General features: G+C 40.6%; 2 protein-coding genes and 1 pseudogene across 4 annotated transcripts in view; 1 reads left to right on the forward strand and 2 right to left on the reverse strand.

Moving 5' to 3' along the window:
* The window catches only part of LOC126547220 (phytanoyl-CoA dioxygenase domain-containing protein 1-like), a 28746-nt gene extending 26739 nt beyond the window's left edge, over positions 1-2007 (reverse strand). Inside the window, exon 1 of one of the 2 annotated variants that reach the window (XM_050195118.3) lies at positions 1726-2007. In XM_050195118.3, coding sequence (XP_050051075.2) covers positions 1726-1770 — 45 coding nt within the window. In that variant the 5' untranslated portion in view covers positions 1771-2007. Of the gene's footprint in view, positions 1-1721 lie in introns of both variants that reach the window. The other variant, XM_050195119.3, reaches the window with a different exon arrangement.
* Positions 2008-2245: 238 nt separating this feature from the next.
* Coq4 (Coenzyme Q4) lies at positions 2246-18162 on the forward strand. 2 transcript variants are annotated; one of them, XM_050194889.3, is made up of 7 exons: positions 2246-2502; positions 2626-2739; positions 2814-2910; positions 2981-3083; positions 10391-10614; positions 14603-14812; positions 17955-18162. In XM_050194889.3, the coding sequence occupies exons 1-7, from the start codon at positions 2382-2384 to the stop codon at positions 17959-17961; spliced, it is 876 nt and encodes a 291-aa protein (XP_050050846.1). In that variant the 5' UTR covers positions 2246-2381; the 3' UTR covers positions 17962-18162. The 2 variants fall into 2 exon arrangements, with proteins under 2 accessions (XP_050050846.1, XP_050050847.1); XM_050194890.3 differs by having other exon boundaries at positions 2248-2502; positions 14603-14778.
* Positions 3090-4646, reverse strand: LOC126547057 (uncharacterized; annotated as a pseudogene).
* Positions 18163-18949: the final 787 nt, after the last annotated feature.

Below are 18949 nucleotides of genomic sequence, written 5' to 3' on the forward strand. Positions count from 1 at the left end.
ATGGACGTACGAGCTTTTATTAATGTAGCGCGTAAATAGTTTTGCATGAATAAAATAATCTTGGAACACACACTATTCTCTGCAGGCCATCTGCTCAACTATGCCTAAAAATATCAATAACTGCACTCTGGTTAACGTTGCCCATAAGGGCAACGTTAACCTGCATAACTGCATAAGGGCTGCAGAACATTGCGCCCACTCTCCCCTTTCCCCTCGATGTGCGCGCGCTAGAAGTGTGCTTCGGTGCGCATCGCTTCTTCTACTCCGGCTGCGGTGGCTGAGCGTAAAGCGCGTCCGCGCGCGCCCTACCTTGGAGGTAATAATCTGCGGAGGGTTCGAAGGCTCGGCGGCGTGCGCAAGATTGGTGATGGCTTCGTATATGCGCTGTGTTCTCGCGCGCCTAGTTCGCATTGAATTAAGCGAGAAGCAGCACGAAGGGGAATTCACTCGCCGCTGGCTGCCGCTCTTAATCACGTTTGTGCAGCTGATAAAAGTTCTAACTTTACTTCGTATAATGCTTCGCCTTTCGGGCGAAACTGCGACTTTCTATTGTTACTCAACTGGCAGCTGTTGTAGCGTTATTTAGTGATTTATCGTATGCAAAACAACAAAGACAGTGCCACGGATAAACTGCCATGGTTCTTAGCAACCTGCAAGACCATTGACATGTTACTGTGATGTATACCAGCGAATCACTCACACACATGGAATATCCCCAGGATGCAGGAAAAACGTTGGCAGGAAGTACACTGTGGATGTCTAAGGATATCCGTCCGTTGAATATAATTGTTTCATTCACCGAAATAGAGCTTAATGAACATCAGATATATGTTTAAAACTCATTTGAGTGCCGTATTTACTCGAAAATGAGTTTAACACGAACATAAGTTGACCCCTATACACATTTAACTAGCTGAGAAAAAAAAAGTAATTCGAATATAAGTCGACCTACATCTTTCTAGAAAAAAAAAAAAGACTTTGAACATGAGACACCTTAGCATAATCTCGGCTACTATAATGCAGCTTGTAGTCGATGCAGGGATGCAGCTTGTAGTCGATGCTACAATCTGCATCCTCGTCGGACGTGCCAGAGAAGTCGTCCTCGTCAGATACTTCCGAGGCATACGTCCTGGGCATCCCAAACGACATCGTCCTTGTTCCCATGAACGTTTTCTATCATATTTAGTGATGTTGTTCTTTTTTACCCCCGTGTGACTATTAACCACAGATAGTTGCTAATGTACCAGTGAAACCGGCCCCTTAATTTTGCTTGAAGAACGGTGGGCGCGATGGACGGATGAACTTCGTTATAATCTTGTACTTTTACTATCTGGTCGAGATTCTTTGGTCACGATCGAATATAGGTCAATAGTTCATTTTGCGTAAAATTTGGAAACACGCACGTACGCACGTACACACACACACACACAGAGAGAGAGAGAGAGAGAGAGAGAGAGAGAGAGGTCGACCCATATGGGAGTAAATACGGTAGTTAAAAGTGATAGGCCAGGTACACAGGGCAAATACGAATCATGCAATTACTTAGCAAAACTGAGACACGCATCAAGACATTTGGACAAGGCGTATATTACGCCTTCTACTCCAATTGCCCGGGCAGGAGATATGGCACCGTGAAAGCTTCGACTACGCAGTCAAGGCAGAATAATATAACATATGTACCAATAATGGTCAGAGTCCGTTCACTGTGCATGCCAACTCACCTACCTGTTCGACGCATGGCGCAAAGTTGAAGTCATTTGTGTCATTCATGATTCGTACTCTTCAACGCCGCATTCGAAATGCGGACGAGAAGCTGCGCTTGAGCGCGAGGGATTCTGTTGCTGCCTTATCGAAAAGTGTAATGCGACACATCTTATCGGTCATTTCAGTGGCCTTCCAGCTGCGAGCTGTGAATGTGCCCGCCGACTGCACTTTCGCTTTCTCTAGACTCTACGTTTACTGGTGTTTGCCTGTGTTCACGAGAAAACACACCATGTTCATTTGTATCTTATCTCACTAAAACGTTAAGGATGCCCTCGAAATCACAGAAATGTCAAGTTTCTTTTTGCATTTCTTGTTATTGGGCTCTACTTCTTTTAGCTACTGTCTTGTGATTTATTAAACAGATATAATATTTTACAGTAGTACCAGAATGCTCGCAGATGGGGATGTGCGCGTGCTGGAGGATTAGAACCACGATCAAGGGGCAGCGTTCCAGTGACATCAACATCACGGTGTTTTGGTTTTGGTTTTGTGACGCAGCGTGCGTGGAAAGTCCCTCCTTTCTCTATGGTCCCTCGGCTACACCCGTGTGTTTGATTGTGCAGTGTTTCCTTATATAACTTACCATCACAGCTGTGGTGCTTTGGCAGAGTAAAACTATGAAACGTGCCGCTTGCAGCTTGCCACGTCTGCTTGGACGAAGGCATGCTTACAATTCCTTTTTAGTGACTGGCCGGTCTCTCGCGCAAGGAAACAACGGAGAGGTGCAAGACCATGGTAGTAAGTCGCAGAACGATAGTCAGGCAGCACATGGAAGTTTCATACGTTGCTCTCATTATATTTGAAGCACAAAGGAAGCGTGCTGTAGTCAGCTGCACTGGCGATTTTTTTTCTACCGTACAGACGCACATGAACAAGGTCCCTTGTATCCCGGCCACATACCAACAACTTTGGCTCAGAAGGCTCTCATATCAGTCGGTTCTGCGCTTGCCGCTTTAACGGACCCATTTAGGGATGGTAAGTGCAGATATTTTGTAATTTACTGCAAGATTACCTGCGCATCTTATAAAATTACTTGCTGGTCCTTGCAGACATGGTGGCCGTCTTTGGAGAAATAACAGGAGCGTACGCTTTCCGGAATTTGCACAGAATTATGTCTTATGACGAGGAAGGCCGACAGATATTAAGGTAAGGTTTGCTGTTGTTGAACGTTAACACTAGAGGCAGTGCGCCAACTGTTAACACTGATCTCTCGCAGAGACCGGCCGAGAATCAACACTCGCACGGTGGATTTGGACTACCTTAGCCGCCTTCCTGATTACACTTTCGGCTACACATACTATCGGTTCCTGCATGACAACGTGGGTACTGGTATTCTTCCATTTGGTAGTGTTTTCAGAATGAAAACAGCTGCGGAAATACGAGAATTATGTCCCGTTGGCGCAAGCTGCTGGTGTAACCTGTGCAACCGGTATGCAAATTAGTGTGGTGGGGCAGAATATAAAGAACACGCAAATATTTCAATCTACGTTTCACCATGCGTTCGATTAAAGTGTAAGGCGTCGAATGTTTAAGCAAAAGGAAATCGTGGTCAAAGAAAAAAAAAAAGAAGAAAAAGAGAGAGAGAGAGAGAGAGAGAGGTCAAAACTTTTCAGATGGTAGCAGTTAGGCGTGTATCTAACAGTGCATGCGCTCCGTACAATGGTTAGGCGGCAGTATAAATGGATGGATGGATGGATGGATGGATGGATGGATGAATGAGGCTCAACCCTTTGAATCGGGCGGCGGTGCACGCCACCTAGCCTTGAATGGTACTATATGCACGCATACCTATGTATTTACTCCTTTACTTTTGCGTTGATATTATCCACCAATCAGATAGCCCCCGTTTAGTCATTTCTACCTGTCCAAAGTCTATTTTACCTTCACTGACCTTAAAACCCAAACCTTTGAATAGTTCCCTGTTACATTCAACTGCAGGGTAAAGTCGTTCACCAAAAAGTATCAAGTGTTCAGCCGTTTCCTCCTCCTCTCCACACGCCCCGCACAACAAGTCTATCTCCTGGTATCTGGCTCGGTACGTTTTAGTCCATAGTACACCTGTCCTGGCCTCAAACACAACAATGAGCCTCCCTTAGAGTAATCGTAAATATTTTATTTGGCTATTTCTTGCTTAAACGTCTTGTATGTCTCTAATGCTGCTTTGGTTTGCATCTCTGTTTTCCACATATCTGTCTCCTTAACCTTTTTCTTGACAGATGATTTCTTACCTGTCCCCCCACTGCTGCCCAAGTATTTGCTTGACAATTTTCTGGTTCGTTTCCTCCACCTTGTGTCAACATTCCTCGTGTTTAAGTAACTGGAAACCTTCCTAACCTACCACATTTCCCCCATTTTTCTCAATCTCTCCTCAAATGCTATCTTGCTACTAGCCTCTCTGCCCTCGAAAGAAGACCATTCCAAATCCCCCTGCACCCCAGGATTTGGTGTCCTGCCATGTGCTCCCAGAGCGAACCTACCCACACCACATTGCCTAGTTTCCAACTGTGCCCGGGTCTCTGCTCTCATACATAGAACTGCATTGGCAAAAGTCAGGCCCGGAACCATTACCCCTTTCCATATCTCTTGTACCACCTCGTACCTATTGTAGTTCCACAGTGCCCTACTATTCATAATTGCTGCACTTCTGTTACCTTTAGTCGTTAAATATTTTTCGTACTCTGTCAGATACTCAATTCCATTATTTATCCACACCCCAAGGTACTTGTACTTATCGACTATCTCAAGCAAGGCCTCCTGTATCCTATGCTCGCCGCAAGTGTTATCATTAAAGATCATGACTGCTGATTTTTCTTTGCTAAACTTCAAGCCTAATCTGTCTCCTTCTGTACCACATATGTCCATCAATCCCTGCAGATCGTCTGTATTGTCAGCCATTAATACAATATCATCTGCGTACATCAGTCCTGGTAATGACTGTTCAATCAATTTTCCTTGCTTGAAAAATGATAGGTTGAAGCCGAGTCTGCTTTGCTGTATTTTGGCCTCTAATCCTTGTAGGTACAGCATAAACATAAACAGCAATGGACACCCCTGCCTAAGCCCTCGCCGAATCATTACAGGCTCCGAAACCTGCTTTTCCCATTGTATAATCACCCGGTTACATTTATAGATATCTTTTAAGAAATTGGTTACTCCATCTTGCACTCAAAGTTTCCAAAATGCCCCACAAGCCCTCTTGAAATACACTGTCATAGGCTCCCTTGATATCCAAAAAAGCCAGCCATAGGGGTCTGTGTTCCTTTTCAGCTATTTCAATGCACTGTCAGTGAGAACAGATTGTCTTCTAGCCTCCTATGCTTCCGGAACCCATTTTGTAGCTCTCCAAGAACCCCCTCGTTATCTACCCATGCCTGCAGTCTGTCCTTTATAATCTGCATAACCATCCTGTAAACCACTGACGTCACTGTTATAGGCCAGTAGTTATTTATGTCAGCTTTGTCCCCCTTTCCCTTATATATCATTCTCATCCTACTTAGCCTCCATTCGTCAGGTACTTTACTAGCCATGAACATTTTGCTCACCACCTCCCTTAATGCTTTCTTAGATTTTGCGCCCAATTTATTTATTAGCATAATTGGAATACCATCCGGGCCTGCCGATGTGCTACTTGGTACCCTCTTCCCGGCCCTTTCCCACTCTCTTTGTCCAAGCGAAAGCAATGGATTAACCGTGCTGTCCCTCTTCGACATACTGCATGTAACATTTCTCTCTTAGAGAGTTAGGTGGCGAGAGTTAGGTGCACTGGGGATTCTAATGCATGGTTGCTCTCCACATATGTACAGTCTACTGCAAAAGTTTAAGGACCAGAGTTGCCACTAAATTTCTTTTTTCTTCTCAGCCTAGGCATAAAGGCTGAAATCAAGTGTACTGCCCATGTGTGCCTGCTTGACCAGTGCTATGCTTTTATGCAATTTTACGTTGCACGGCTGTGCTAGAAGAATTTTTTTTTTTGCATATGCCAGGGTCTCTAGATTTTTGCACTTGACTATTTTTTTTTTTCAATGCATGAGTGGGGCATACTGTCTCACCAACATGCTTGAAGTGGAAACTAAAATATCAAGCACAAACAGCAATGACAGCCATTGCATGGCAAGTGCATGCGGGGACAGCGCATTACTGTATCTGCCTTGTGATTCTACAAGCACTTTAACTTTTGTCTTAATCCCTTCCCAAAGTTGCTCACACTATAAATTTTTGCTATGCAGGTTAGCTGAATGTTGCACTGTATTCATATTGTCTTTGTGCATTACCATGCTTCCAACACCCTTCAGGAAGCCTTTCGCTTACGTGATTGCTTACTTGTCACAGTGTAGCAGGTCACACAACACACTTTCCAGGTAAAATTTTTGCCCATGCCTGCCTTTGAACTTCTTCTGTACACATTGCCAATGTGCATATAATTAGATGCTTCAATTGCATTAATGCTTATAATTTTTAGCAAGCAGGCACTAGGAACAAATTCGTCATGAATGGAAATTGCACAGTTTTGTTAGTGGCCTGCCCATAATTTATGCACATGTCAATTAATGATAATTTTTCATCCGTTCAGCTCATTGTTTCAACCAATACTTCAGCTGCGGAAGCAAGAAATCGCTGTGGTTGTGGTATGGTGCGAGCATAAAAATGAAACATATGGTTCTAAAGAATAAAGTGAGCTGCTATGTGATCTCACAGAATTAAAACGGCATGTTATGTTGACTTGTGTGCATAGCAGTTTCACGCTTAGGATAAGGACGTATTTTGCCTCCCGAAATACCTTGAGGTTGCACACCAGGGGTTGGGGGGGGGGGGGTGTATTCTGTAGATGTCCATCTAGTCAACAGTTCCATTTCACCTGCTGCTCAAGTTCTGAATGGCTGGGCTTGGGTACACGTCAAAAGGAGACTGGTGCCCCCAGCCAATTAGCATTTCAGCAGCAGATGAAATGGACATGTCCACTAGGTGGACACCTATAGAATACCCCCCTCCCCCCCCCCCTCAGCCCTTGGCTTACAGAACCATGTTTTGTTTTGATGCAAGGGCATCAAATTGCCCATTGAGCTAAAAAAAGCAAATGGTTGTAGCAGCAAAAACGGCAGCTAAATTCCCATTGGGTGCAACGCTATGTCACCTACGCACTTTGACGGAGCGGAGCGGGTGAAACAGAACACCTGTTGCCGCAATAACACACCACGTGTTGTGTAAGGGGAGAAGGCATTGCCATGACGCCACTTCACCAGCTTGCCTCGATGGGGCAGATACGTCGTCGCATTGCCGCAGGGTGAGACGGGTTGTCGGCAGCAAGACATTTGTGTGACGCGCATGTCCGGGTGCCGTCTTCTTGTGCTCAGTGGCCGGCGTGTGGTCCGTATCTTTCTCTCACCCCCACTCGGCTTACCTGCTGCCTGCGCCTGCTGGTCTTGGTGGCCACTGCTGCTTCCTCGGTCTCTCGTAACGCAGCATGTTGGTGGCTGCGGCGTCCGTGATTTGTCGGCAATATTGTCTAAATCATTCCAGTCTACAGCCAACATACTAACATAGAAACTGTACAAAAGAAAAATTACCTGCACCATTTGCAAAACTTGATAGCAAAACTAAAAAACATTACTCTCAGTGCAAAACTCAAAGGACCGCTCAGTGGTGTTCAATTGGACATCAATGCTTTCGCATTCACAACTTATAAGAAGTGCTTAGGTGTCCTTGGATTTTTTTGCTTGGTGCACATAGTGAGGTGCTCTGCATGGCTGTGTTGGCCTAAATTCTTAAGAATGGCCTCCAAACACTAGCAGATTCATAGGAAGCCAAATTTACAACTATTGGCAGGAAACATGCAGTGTTTGATGGTAGCAAGTTTTCGTATTGGTGGCAGACCAAAAAGAATGTCGATTTCTTACTGATATACTTAATCCTGTGCTTACTGCACTATTTTTTCAGATTGCTTGTTTTTTTATATCTTTTTTAATCAATTGTACACCAACTACATTTAGACTCGCCTGCCAATGTCGTACCGATAGGAGGCCCCAGACAATTTTCAATTTGGGACCTCCTCCTGTAACATATAGTAAGACACTTGTGTATCTTTTTGATGTGATAATAAACTTCAAACCTCGAACCAGCCTGCAACATCTTGGCACGTGCGCTTTCCTTTGTCCTAGCTCACCATATTTGTGAGGGCTCATATTCTGCCCGAATATGTCACTATTCTCTTCCCTAAAAGAGAAAAAAGAAAAAAAAAGTTTTGAAATTGCACTGTGCCTCGCAAAGTGACATGTTTGCGTTCCTTTGCATGAGGCAAATGGGAGCCCACCTTCCCTGTGTTTTGGCAGATGGTGTATGAGTCGCTGGCAAACTCCACTGTACAAAACCTATAAGTACAACTGACATGCACGTCAGTAAACACAAATTTGAACATACCATAAGAAACTACATGACATAATAAGTGTGAATAAAAAAGCAATGATGTATTCAACAAATATGAGTATACTTATTTTAAGTATACTTGGTGGAACCTACAATATCTATAATAAAACAGGTGCCAGTTAAATTCTCATAGTTCAGGCTTTGATAGAAGTTTTCAGGATGCAAGGCAAGTGGATGTATTGTGTGGAAACTGACTGCTCTGCTCTAGAGCTTTTCATTCATAAACTTACAGGAATCCCCAACAAAATGTTCAAGTTGTTGAACCAATATATTGCAGATACGTTAGACATAATGTTGCTAAAGGTAATGGTTTAGAAGGGTTTGGGTGTGACCTAGTTGGTATGGGTCATTCATATTAAGCAGTGACAAAAAACACACCGACAAGGAAGAGCACAGAACCCAGCACTGATTCTGTGCTCTTGTCTGTCTGTTTTTTGACACTGTTTTAAAACGAAAGGTCATGGTATTTATTTACATGTATTTTTTTTTTTGTTTTTATATGGGTTGAACTAAGTATAAATGGATAGGGTCTGTCACCTTATTAAGATGCAGATAATCTGACTGGAGCAAGTCGTAATAAAGCGACAAAAGGATTTTGCAATTAAAGTAAGGCCTAGTATTTTAAGCAAATGCTGCTGGCCATGTAAGACAACATGCAAGTTCAACTGCAGGTGTCTGTCTGCTTCAGTGCCAAAGAATATGGCACTGTCATTTGTGTTAATATTGCTGTATAAATGGATTGGGAGTACTTTGAGGGCTAGAAATTATAACAGAGCCAGGTTTATTCATGTGAATATTAATCTGTTATTCTCACACCTTTCATCAATATTGACTAGATCCTAATTACAGTTAGACAGCAATTAAGTCCTAGCATTTATCCTTAATCAGAATGTTAATGTCATGAATGTAAACTATGCAGTGTAAATTAGACACTGCAGATAATTTATGTAAAAAAAATTGTGTTCATTTTATAGAGTAACAAATTGAGTGCATGGTTCAGACCTTTGCTGGGGCATAGGTCCTGCTGCTGACATATTTTTTTTATATGCATGCCTTGCACTTTTCCGAGTACAACTTATTTCTAAGACTACACATTAAGGAACAGGCACACAGAAAACAATTGCAAATGCACAAAGAGTGTAGCTCCTGACCATGGGTGAAAAGGATGAAATCCTTCAGTGGTGTCACTAGGCTTCCCGGCACTCGGACTGGCTGTTCGGTATGCCCCTCACCCCACTCCCCTCTTTTCTTTCTCTTGCCGCACCCTCCTATTTCTTAACGCAGATTTTGTAATTTGGGATTTATTTCTGTATGAAATAAAAAGGGCAATATGGTATCACTTTGACATGTCAAATTTTGTAAGCGTTCTGGAAATTGTGCCACTCGACACTGCAAACTCTGAGCCCACAGTTATCAGCTAAAATGTTATATGTTAAAATGACATAAAGTAAACAATCCCCTGCATGATACAAACAGTTACTTTTCATAAATAATCAGGGAAAAAAGAAAAATATTGAGCAAACACTTTGAATGGACCTTAGTACATCTCGGGTGTAATTAAGGTATAAAGAACAAAATTAAGCTGACATGAAAACATATTGACTCCTGCTCATTTACGTTCAACTAAAAAGTGTTAAAAAAGTGTTCAACTAAAAAACTGCAGCACAGCACATTTTTGCTGTTAGAAGTGTGCACAGGTCCATTTCCATAACATCTTGCCTTTTTGAAAATTATTACACTTGAACCCATTTTAATCGTTGTCTGCCAGTGCAGTGCTGATGAATGTCGGAACCATGCAGATTGCTACAAAAGCAAAACATTACATTTCACTAAGATAAGATAAACAAGATGCTGTAACTGTATTTACATCACCCCTATTCATATGTGTGTCTGAATGGGGGCAGCCTCATTCAGACGTGTGTGACTGAATGAAGCTGAATGAAGGATGCTTGGTCACACTTCAAGTTTGAAACAATTTAACACAAGATTAATCTTAGCAGTGCTATTATGCTTTTATTCTTGTCGCATATCCACCAAGGTATTGCTCCATGTTTAAAAATAATGCATAGCAGCACGGGAATATGCACAGAGTAAGCTGCACAGCTCATGCCTATGATTGCCTTGCGTTCTGTATTGTCTCTGGCAGAGATGACCATGGTAGTTGCTTGCTTTTTGTTTCTCAATGGAAATTTTTTTTCCCTTGCAGAATGTGACACCTGACTCTAGGCTTCCTGTGCAGTTTGTTGATGACGCCGAGTTGGCTTATGTGGCTCAGAGGTATCGCGAGGTGCATGATCTGATCCACGCAATCCTTGAAATGCCAATCCACATGCTGGGTGAAGTGACTGTCAAATGGGTTGAAGCTATCCACACTAAGCTGCCCATGTGCTCAACTGGTGGACTTTTTGGAGCAATGCGTCTGAAGCCAAAGTAATGCAATGTTTAGTGCTCTCTTCATTTGTACTGTTTCAATTTTTTCAAGGCTGTTTCAATGACATATCCTTGGCTTATATAATGCAGTGAGTCGTTTATTATTCACTATTCACAAGCAGCGGATCCTGGTAATATAGTCAGAGTGTCACTTGGACCGCTGACAAATCTGTCTTTTCCCAGCAAATAAGACAGGCACACCTGAATGAACAAATACAGCTCTGTTTGTGCCCATTCTGTTGTCCATGCCTAATGCACTGGGAAAACAGATTTGCAGCACCAACTAGCCCAACACTCAACCACTGATGAAGTACAAAAAGGAATTGAATCTTCGTGTTGATTTCACCCTTAAGCATTGATCAAAAAGGTTGCATTACACCTCTGTGCTCTGCATGCTGCTTGCATAAAGTTGTTTAACATGTATAATGTGTACTCTAGTGATTAAAACTGCAAAGGCTTTTGTTGGCTTACTTTGGGATATTTTAGGTACTGTCACATTCAGACCTGTTCTCTCTGGTAAATTTACACCATGCCCAACACCTATTATGTTCATGGCATGCTTTCTTGAGTGCATTTTCTCTGATGGCATAAGGTGCTGTTGCATATTTGATTTCCTTTGCGCATTTCACACAACACAAAACGACATTCCTGAAAAGTCTTAACAGTACCACTTAGTTACTGATGTTGCAAACAGCTTTTGCAAAATATATTTGGAGTGTGTGTAGACTGAAATTTAGGTATTAGTAGAACGAAGGAAAAAATGATTTGTTTAACAAAACCTGGTGATACTTGCCATTGCACTTTAGGAATACCTATGAATACCTATGCTATGAGTGGAGGTATGGTAAGGAAAAAAAAGAAAAGAAAGCAGAAAAGAAAGATATGCGATAACTTTGGCTACTTTTGAAGTTCCCGCACCAGCATCCTGTGGCGTCATGAATTTTGAATGTATGCTTAGGACTAGTTATCCTAATTGTCCTTTTTTATAAGGAAAATGGCATTCTGATTTGCAGAAGTCAAAGACAGAGCCTAGCAGGTTTTCATGAACTTATTCTTTGTAGGATGCCAGAATTATGCAAAAATACTTTGAAATTCATGATGCTACATTGAAAACCCAGAGCTCTAGCTTGTGTGTAAAACTTAAAATATGTATTGAAGTTTGGCCGCATTTGCATTTATTTGGCAGAAACAAATGCAATTTTGAAAGTAAAGCTTGCTGGTTTAAGCTAATTTAGTGTTGCTTATTAATGTTCCTTTAATTTAGCTCTGGTATCTGTGGCAGTTGAGTTGCTGTTTTCTAGCTGTTCCTGCAGCCTTATGTTTTGAGCATATGTGAGGCTCGTTAGGCAATATGTGAAACTCTGCAAGTGCACTTACCTACACATCTTGTTTGACTTGCGCATTATGGCAGACGTTGCCATAGAAGTGGAAAAAAAGTAAGAGCACTCAAGCTGGCACCACTGTGCTTGACACCATCATTTCTACACTATATCTTCATTGCTTGCAAACCTACCCTCAGCTAAACGGTGCCATGAGCAGGAGGTCGGCTGTCCTGTGTAGGGCAACTTAATTACGTGAAAAAGCATTCTTTCAGACCTTTGTGTGTCCAGCAAGCATTTTATTTTTCCCATGACAAGAGCATGTGATTAAAGTTAGCTAGCTTTGTAGCAATGCTTCTTTGTGTAGTTATTCCATAACAATTTCACTACTCTTAAGAGGAAGCTTTAGCTCGGGCCCAACTCCTATGCAGCCTATTGAAATACATATAAAATGCAGAAACGATTTTCTAAGATAACCCCTGGACTGATAATAATGGAATTTGTTGCATTTGAAAGATAAAGGTAAATTCTAGTGGCTGTTGGAAGCGGAATTTCAAGCTAGGGCCTGAATTTTGTTAAAAAGAATTTTCAAAAATCCTTAAGTTAAAAAAAATAAATAGAAACATGAAGTTTACAAATTACTAGCTGTGCATCAAGAACAGATATTGTAGTTCTGTAAATGGCATTCATTTATATCAAAGCGGACAAATTCAATATGTCAATTTATATCTTACATGAATTCGTTACGTTGTGTACAAGGGTTCTGCAAAGGCTGTATTTCCATATTATTAAATTTTTTTAGATTCATGTGTAAAATATCAATTTTGTCTGCTTTAGATGTACTATTAGATTCAATTCACATAATTGTGATATTGTTTTTCATTGCTGAGTTAGAGTTGTAAACTTGAAAAATTTCATTTTCTGAAAATTTGCAATTTTTGCCAATATTTAATAAAATATTGACGACCTGAATCAAAACTTCGAAACCAACAGTCACTAGATTTTAAGTTTTTGTTTTAGATGCAACAAACCTCGTCAAATTTGGCACAGTGGTTGACGAGAACATGTTTCCATACATACATGTAATTAGATAGGAGCACCCGAGCTAAAGCTTCCTCTTAAGAGGAAGCTTTAGCTCGGGGGCTCCAATCTAAATACATGTAAAAGGAGAATTCGTTTTTTTCGGTAACCACCGCACCAAATTTGACGAGGTTTGTTGCATTTAAAAGGAAAACATAAAATCTAGTGACCGTTGGTCTCGAATTTTTGAGTTAGGTCGTCAATTTTTTATTAAATATTGGCAAAAATCATAAGTTTTCAAAAAACGAAACTATCAAGTTAACAACTCTGTAACTTCACAACGAAAAATGATAATACAATTCTGTGAATTGTATCTAATAGTACATTTAAAGCGGACAAAATTGATATGTTACACATGAATATAAAAAAAATTAATAATAGGGAAATATAACTTTTGCAAAACCCTTGTAACCAACGTAACAAATTCACGTAAGATGTAAAATGACCTATTGAATTTGTCCGATTTGAATGATCTAATGGATGCCGTTTACAGAACCGCGATATCATTTCTTGATGCAGAGCTATGAACTTGTAAACTTCATGCTTCTATTTTTTTCAAATGGTCGAATATTTGAAAATCGTTTCAACAATATTGAGGCCCTAAATCAAAATTCCGCTTCCAACAGTCACTAGAATTTAACTTTCTCTCTCAAATGCAACAAATTTCATTAAAATCGGTCCAGGGGTTATTTCAGAAAAACGTTTTTGCGTTTTACATGTATTTGAATAGGCCGCGTCGGAGTTTGGCCCGAGCTAAAGCTTCCTCTTAAGAGTATCTGTAGCTACCAGGTGTGCCTCTTGGGCATTTACAATTCCTTTAGCTTAAAGTAATAATGTTTTATCTTCATTTTGTAATGGCAGACAGACTTGTTTCTGTTGATTTTGTTATTCTTGAAATAGATTCCTGAATGTCACTGTGGAAGAGACAAGAGTGCTGCAGCATTTGTTATTCTTTTTCTGTTAAAGATCCGTGCAAATAATTGCTGGCATGATTGTGGTATTACATTTCTGTGTTTTTCCATGGTGACTGTTTGGTGCATGTGTTCTTATTGTCAGTAATTTTCATATGGTGTCTGAAAGTTGAGGTTTAAGTAATTAACCTCCTCCATGCTTTGGACAAAGCGGGGTTTGTCCACGCACTTCTGGTGAAAACGGCCAAGGATGAGCTCAGCTCATCAGCGGTATTTTGCATTTTCTAGCAACGCCATGGACGAGCCTAGTTTTGTCTCTGTGCTTAGTCGTGCTTTTGGTGGATGGCAGCACACAATCCATGGGACAGCGCAAGCAGAAGCAAATGTAGTCTTTCTTAGATGGTAAAAAAAACAAAATGTTGTCAACTGAGGTTTCTAAAAATCATTTGGCCATCTTTGTTTGGCATTTGACACAGAAGCAGTTAATAAACAAATGTGCAAAACAGTTTGATGACATGCAACTGTGCTTATAACATTGCATACTTACTCTCTACTGTGTGTTAATTTGTTCTTTTTTTTTCTTAAGAATTTGTGTTATAACATTATCAGCAGGTACTTGTCATGGATATTTGACATTCCAGAAGCTGATTTAGTAAAATGTCTTTTCTACTTTATTAGACAACGCCGAGACTACATCAATGTTCATCTGCCTTGGGCCCTGCGTGTAGGATTCAGTGCTAAGAACCTCATGTGTGTCTACTATGAGAAGCACTGGGAGGAACCCCTGTCTGAGTTGCAGCAAAAATTGCAGATCGAGCCCTTTCCACGGCACACTCATCATCAGACTGGTGGAGGTAATGCAGTGCAACAGAATCCAGCACGCAGAAGGTGCTCTTAGAAATGGTTTGCTGTAATTTAGTGACATCTGCTGTCTATGATAAAGCATATTTTGTTGGTGCTTGAAGTTTGGTTAATGAAATTCTATTCTGGGATGTTTGGTTGTGGTGAAGAAAATGAATTTAGTTCCCAGAATTTGATTTTACAAAGTTGTTTGACACACTTTTACGCAAGAGTTGTGGAGAATACATCCGTTATAGTAAGGCAGGCTAAAGAAGCTTAAATAAATATTGCTTCTGCCTGTGCACTATCACCGTAAGCAACAATGTAACTATTGTTATCGTCATATTTAAGAGAAATTTTAACAGCAGAATGCGTAAATAAAGCTGCAATGATTGTTCAACACACTAGACGCCATAAATGATATGCTGTGTTTAAGAATCATAGAAGGAAAGAAGCTGTTAGCTTACTGTTTCCAAAGTCACCTGCCGTGATGATGTTTTTCAAAAGCAAACTTGTACAGCTGGTAAGATGCAAAAGTTTTTAGAACACAAACATTTCTTTGCATGCTGAAGACAGCCTAAATTTATTCAAAGCTTTTCACTGTGGAACAACTCATGGGTCTGGCATTATGTGTATCCGAATGCTAGATGTAGTTTGCGACTATGCAATTCCACAGGTATATTTTCTGTAGACAATAATATATATTTCATATATTTCAGTGCTTAGGAATTTTTGGGAGTAACTTAGTGTATTGAAGATTTACATTCTTTCATATCTCTTGCAATTCCCATGAGGCATTCTGGTGTGACAGTTAAAAGTTAACCTCGTAGTCCTGCTGGTCTTTCAACAGTAACATGCCTTGCTGTGCTTCTGCAAGTTATTTGCACATCATTGTTTAGTTTTGATTATTTGTGTTTGGCAATTTCACATATGTTTATAGAATTGAACTGATCTGTCATGTTTTCAAAGGAAAATGCTTTTGCAAAGTGCTCATCGAGCACGCCCTTTTCATAGCAAAAAAATATAGTACACTTAGCAAACTTAATTTTCTGGACCGACATCATTAGCATAAAATAGAAGCTTTGAATTAACAAGTGACAGCTTCAAAAGGAGTGTGGTCTTTAACACAAACATAAGTAGGCTCATTCCATTCTAAACATGCCAGACATTTTGGTCAACAGTCAGTCAGTCAGTCGTTTCTTTCTAAAAAACATGGTTGATCATTACAGTCCTCCCAAGTTATTTTTGAACAGTCAAGCTTTTTTTTTCCCAGTTCCTAGCCTCAACTTGAATATTACAAAAGTCACCAAAGGTGATTTGTAAAAAATAAAATTGGCCAAAAATTAGCATCGCCACAAAGCTTTCGTAACTAAAAACTAAAGCAGTGCAGTTTCATTGCAGGTGCTTCAACAATCATTACTTTCAATCGTTTTTCAGGTAGTTACAATTATAGAAACATGGTCGAATTTTCAAAAGATCTACACATGCCTTCACCAGAGCCAATGCCACTTCATCTTCTGTTGAACAGAAAAAATATTGGCTGATTATTGAAAAATTAGTGTAATAATAACATTGCTCTTATCATTCATTACCTCTTTGGCCCGCTGTTCCAGTTTAGCTTTGAGCCAACTCAGGTCTGTGGTGAGGTAACAAGTGCATTGCCTAGTAAAATGGCAGCAAAACAATGGTGTTTGTGGCATTGACCACGAAGATATGCGATAAGAAACAGAAATAATGTTGTGAATATCTGGGATGTTGAATACAAGCCACATACCTCCATTTTGAACTGACATTCACTTTTGATAATTTGATATTCAGTTAGATCTGAATATACAACATTACTAAGATTATTGGAGTGTGGTTGCTGTGAAAAGACCTATCTGTGGCGATTGTATTCTAGGTACCCAGTGTTCAAGGCAAACTGTGAAGAAATTTTGGCCCGTGTAAAAGGCCTAGTTTAGATAGTGTAGATATAGTGCAGCTTCTGTGCAAAATTTTGAGTTTGAAATACAAATGGATGCATCATGAAAAGCTCACAGAAGTAAATGTTTTCGATACCAAAACTGGAAAAAATGATGGCTTTACCGTTGGCCTGAAGTGACACACGACTCTGAATGCACGGCTCCTCTGCATGATCTCCAAGATTAGGTGCTGCCCGTGGCTGCTCATGGATGTCCACGGCTCTTTGATAAATTGCACAAGCGACATTCTTATTCACATGTTGTCTGCTTTGGTGTTAAGTAAAAGCTGCTAATAAGAAAATTTGACAATTACCTGCTCTGGTAGCTTTGCCAAAATTGCTTCAGTAGTATATAGTATTCCTCATTTTTAACCAATTTAGCCACACTCAAATTTTTGTAGTTGGCCTTTAAGCCAGCTTGGCCAGATGATTGATTCAAGCTGTCTTTTCTCTAGTACTCTCTAGAACTAGTACTAGGCCTGCATATGGTGCAGTTCATCTATTTTGTTCTTTGTTGCAACGACCTTAGCCAAGCACACTGCAATTTTTGGGGGCTGCTTCTTTGTTTATTCTCCTGATTGATGTAAAGTTTTCTTCTGGCAGAGGGATCACCAGGTTTGCATCACTTAAAGGATGTACTATCGAGTTGTATTAATGATCAGTTACATTTCTGAATAGTACGAGGTCACTTTTATTCTAATGCTTGTACTCATACTTGTAACCAACCTTAATTTCTATATGCATTTTATCACATAGCTTTCCCTTCCATTATCCTTGTAATGACCACACAAATCCTTTGATTGTGTTCAATTTGTGCCCATATGTAATCAACTAGTTTAATAGGCTAGCATACAACAGCTTGTAGTGCTGAAGGACAAATTGTTTCTCTTTTGCCATACTTGCATTCCTGTGCTTTTTTAACAGAGTATTCTGTTTAATATTTTGAGTTTGTATTTTATAAATAATTGTATTCTGTTCTATGATAAATTTTTACTATTCACAAACCAATATTTATTAGCTTTCTGCATGTTGGGCTGAATTCTGAAGGTGGTTGTACCCAGTTCTTCAGATGCTCAAAAAACGGCTCTGCACACTGTCGTTATTGCAATAGGTGTCGTACAAGTTCTCATTTCTTGCTGGGAATTAACTGTAACCACATGAAACACTCTTCTTGAACAATGGGTGGCAGCTTATCATATATTACTTTACAAACGTCTTTATTCTTTGCAGAAAATAAAAAACAGTCTTGAAGAAGGTGTGGCTGAGGAAGATGTGAACTAAACATACCATTGTATGAACACAACAACAACAACGCCAAAAAAGACTCTTCTGCCTTTCCATGTCATTGTCCAGAGCATGCCTTGAAGAATAAATGCACTGGTAGTGCACATTGATGTTTCAGTATGTCACCACAATAAGAAAGCTGAATTGTCCTCTCCATGTCAAGTAACTTCCTGTTCTCCCCGTCGGAGTTTCGTACTAGAATGTGCATTACAGATGTATGCTATTTGTTGTATTTCAGAATCATACTACTTGGAAATTGCATGCATCATCTGTTGCAAAAATGCCGAGTACAAAGGGCCTATGCTCAGACTGGACATTAAACCATGTGGCAGTTTTGCAGTCAGCATTGGAATGACCTAATAGTATTGGCATTTACAGGCTTCTTTGATATGTACCATAGTATAAGGGCTCATGCACCCAAAAAGTAGGTCAGTGCTAGCGAACATAGCACTGCCGTCTGGTTTTACATGCAGTTCAACAGCGCGCATTTGGTCTGGGAGTTTTTGAAAAATATAGTACATAAAGAATCAGCTTAGACTTTGTTTAGGCGAGAGCTTTAGTTTGGGCCTAGGTGCAGCCGATTGTAAAAATGAACGCGCGTGTGGCCCATGCTTTGTGGGCTCTTCAGATGCTAGAGTCTGCATAGGCAGTGTGGTCGATGCATTGAGCAGGGCGCTAAGCGCGCAGAAGGTCCCTATATACAGAGTACGGGGACCCCTTAGCTGTATTGCTGCTGTATTGGGAGCCAGAATAGCTAGATTCTCTTTTGTGCTGGCAACTGATGTGTCAGAGAGGCATGCATATGCTTGTCACTTGTTTTTTGGAACTGGCCCATTGTTATGTAACCAGCATCATTAAGCAGTTTTTTCACCTTTTTGATCGGTCTACTGCCACTCGTATATTGTGGAGCTCACAGGATAACATGTCAAAAATTCATCCTG

This window comes from Dermacentor andersoni, chromosome 1 (assembly GCF_023375885.2).
Source record: "Dermacentor andersoni chromosome 1, qqDerAnde1_hic_scaffold, whole genome shotgun sequence".
Taxonomy (NCBI): Eukaryota; Metazoa; Arthropoda; class Arachnida; order Ixodida; family Ixodidae; genus Dermacentor; species Dermacentor andersoni.